Raw genomic sequence first — 3,195 nt, 5'->3', positions numbered from 1 at the left:
GTCTCTCTCTCTCTCTCTCTCTCTCTCTCTCTCTCTCTCTCGCTCTCTCTCCTCTCTCTATCTATCTCTCGTATGCATTAGCATGTGCGTTAGTGTGCGTGTGTATGTGTGTGTGTGTGTGTGCGTGTGCGTGTGCGTGTGCGTGTGCGTGTGCGTGCGCGTGCGCGTGCGCGTGCGTGTGTGTGGGCGTGTGTGCGTTAGCGTGTATGCGTGCGTGTGTGTGCGTTAGCGTGTGTATATGCGTGCGTGTGTGTGCGTTAGCGTGGCCCACACACACCCACGCACACACAGACGCTAACGCACGCGCGCGCACACACGCACGCACGCACGCCAATGCTAACGCACACACACGCACGCATGCACAAGAAGAACACACACGCACGCACGCATGCACACGCTAACGCACACACACGCACGCGTACACACGCTAACGTACACACACACGTACACACGTTAACGCACACACACGCACGCACGTACACGCCCACACACGCACGCATAAACACGCTAACGCACACATACGCACGCATACACACGCTAACGCACACACACACGCACGTATACAGTTATCATGTATGTGCGTGCGTGTGTGTGCGTGCGTGCGTGCGTGCGTGTGTACATGGGTGTGTACAAATACGATCGTGTACCCGATGAAGCGGTTTGTTTCTGCCAATAGATGGAAGCACTATGCAGCAACCGTAGCATCATTATTTTGTACGCCTTGGATATTTTATTCGGTAGGTAGCAGCACAGGAAGGTGTCGGTGGCGGTAGTGGTCCTTTATTTCCTGGCCGCGGAGGTATCAGACCCAGCTACATGTCATCCGATGGAATAGGATTGAACATGCCAAATTACCAACGCTGGTCAACCGATCAAATAAAGCATAATATTTATGGCTCTGAAAATTCACTGAAACGATTGGGCTTTATTTGGAGTAGATACTAGCAGCTAGAATAACATGAAAAGTACAGGTAGAAGCTGGTTTATTCGAAACCAAATTGTAATGTGGTTTGAAAGGGGCAGTTACTTTACCTGGAGGTTCATAATAGTTATTGCGTGTCTTTAGGTTATCAGTAGCTTCAATAGCTCAGCCTAGAATGTTTCTTATAGATAAGTATTGACTACAAATTAAAACCATTTGTCAGTAGGTTAGGTGAACAATGTTAACATGTGATATAGCAGAACCATGTGATTTTGTCATAGTAGTGATATCCATATTATATATAGGTTTTGTGTGCTATGTTTAGAAGTAATACTAAATAATAAAAATAGAAATATGCTTACTGAATGAAACAATTTATGTGCACTGCCTTTATCTTCATGTGGAACGTTAATTTTACATATAGTCTATTTACTTGTTGCATGAATGTGTTTTGTAACGTGTGAACGAATCTATATATAGCTATTAGTGACAATAATTTGAGGAATTCTAATTTCTTGCAGCAATAGTGATGATATACTTTATTATACGGTACATTTGTGAAAATTACTGAATTGTAATTTTGAAAATGTGACCGAAATTGGTTCTGGTTAGAAATAAATGAAATCTATTTTTCAACCTAACAATAACAAAATGACCTTCATGACTGGATATAAACGTAAATTATTTAAGCAATAAAGTTCATGTATTAAACTGAAACAACATAATATTCGAAGTATTGTGTTTATCAGATTATCTTTGGAAGCTAACCATAACCATTCGGCATTATACTCGTCATCAGGACTGCTCGTCATGAACATGTCTATACAATTAAAATTAAAGGCCAAGTGTTGCGGACAACGATGCCATTTCAGAATTTTTGAAAAGCGTCACTGGATGACTGAGAATGAGTCATGGGATTTCTGATGACTAGATTTTATATACAAAACGTTGCCATTGTACAATATAGTTTCAAGTTATATATGCACAAATTCTACACTATCGAGTAGTAAAAGAGCACAAACTGTGATAGTAGATGGGGTAACGGGGTAAGTGGCCTCTGTTCCCAGTTTATCAGGTAAAAATATACTATTCAGGGGCGTAGCTATGGTGAAATGGATGTGTACGCAGACAGGCGAGGGTCTGGGGGTCCTCTCCCGAAAATTTTGAAAATGTAGATCGCAGGAGATGGTATTTGAGGCACTTTTGACTAAATGTACAACCTTCACACATTCTGACTACGACAATTATATTTTTAGTAGAACTATTCTCTTCATGAGCAACACGATGTGATCACTAAAGATCACTAACTAATCATGTAATTTTCGTTTTATTATCAAGACATGTTGAACTAACGCACATTCATAAACTCTCTCATTCTCTCTCTCCCTCTCTATGTGCGTGCGTGCGTGCGTGCGTGCGTGCGTGCGTGCGTGTGTGTGCGCGAGCGCATGCTTGTGCGTGTGGGCGCGCGTGTGTGTGTGCTCAAACACACATCACTCATTGCACATCACATCACATCACGGCAACGGTCGCGTTCATTATTCAATGTGTAGGGGTGACCACCGCTGGGATGAGGGCGACAGCAAAACTCTTTCTTAGAATAAGCCAGTTCGTAGTTAGCCAAGGAGTTGTGTGACGTCACAGGTCACCGGGTCATTTGTGACAAAAATCGATGAAATCTCGAGTGCGGCGTGCGCTCTCGGTTCAGTACGTATATGTACACGTATTCTGTGTACGTGTACACGCTCTCTCTTAGCCTATAAAGAATGTAAAGGCTTTCAATTTTTTTATAGAAACATACTCTCATGTCTTCTCTTTTTAAAAACATATAATCCATATAAATGGGACCTGATTTCCTCTAGCAGGAATATAGCGGGCATGGCACAGATACGTATCAATTTTTTTTATAATCAATCGCACTTTTGGAAGATTTGCCTAGGCCTATAAGGTATGTAGCGAGTCATTTGAATCATCATTTTTCACATCTAGTTACTCCTGAGTATGTGCTCTCTGCAGACGTATAGTTTTAACAAAATTGTATGTATATATACGCAGCTAGCGGAGGGGGACACATGGGCAGTTGCCCCCCCCCCATGACCGTAGCAGTGCCAACACCAAATTACGTATGGTCAACAGCCTCGACCACACACCACACGTGGCTTAGCCCCTCTAATAAAAAAGTACCGCCCTGGTGTGGTGACTCCAACTCTAATAGTAAACCACCACGTAATTACCTCCTCGCAAACGGAGGTCATGCAATCGCTCGCGCGCGT

General features: G+C 43.1%; 1 protein-coding gene across 1 annotated transcript in view; it reads left to right on the top strand.

Moving 5' to 3' along the window:
* The window catches only part of LOC106805650 (coiled-coil domain-containing protein 173-like), a 12,689-nt gene that overhangs the window by 7,129 nt on the left and 2,365 nt on the right, over positions 1 to 3,195 (top strand). Inside the window, exon 7 of the mRNA XM_014807341.1 lies at positions 742 to 799. Within this exon, the coding sequence (XP_014662827.1) occupies positions 742 to 799 (58 nt within the window). The remainder of the gene's footprint in view (positions 1 to 741; positions 800 to 3,195) is intronic.

This window comes from Priapulus caudatus, unplaced genomic scaffold (assembly GCF_000485595.1).
Source record: "Priapulus caudatus unplaced genomic scaffold, Priapulus_caudatus-5.0.1 Scaffold7, whole genome shotgun sequence".
Classification (NCBI taxonomy): Eukaryota; Metazoa; Priapulida; class Priapulimorpha; order Priapulimorphida; family Priapulidae; genus Priapulus; species Priapulus caudatus.
This window is presented reverse-complemented; position numbering and strand designations above follow the sequence as displayed.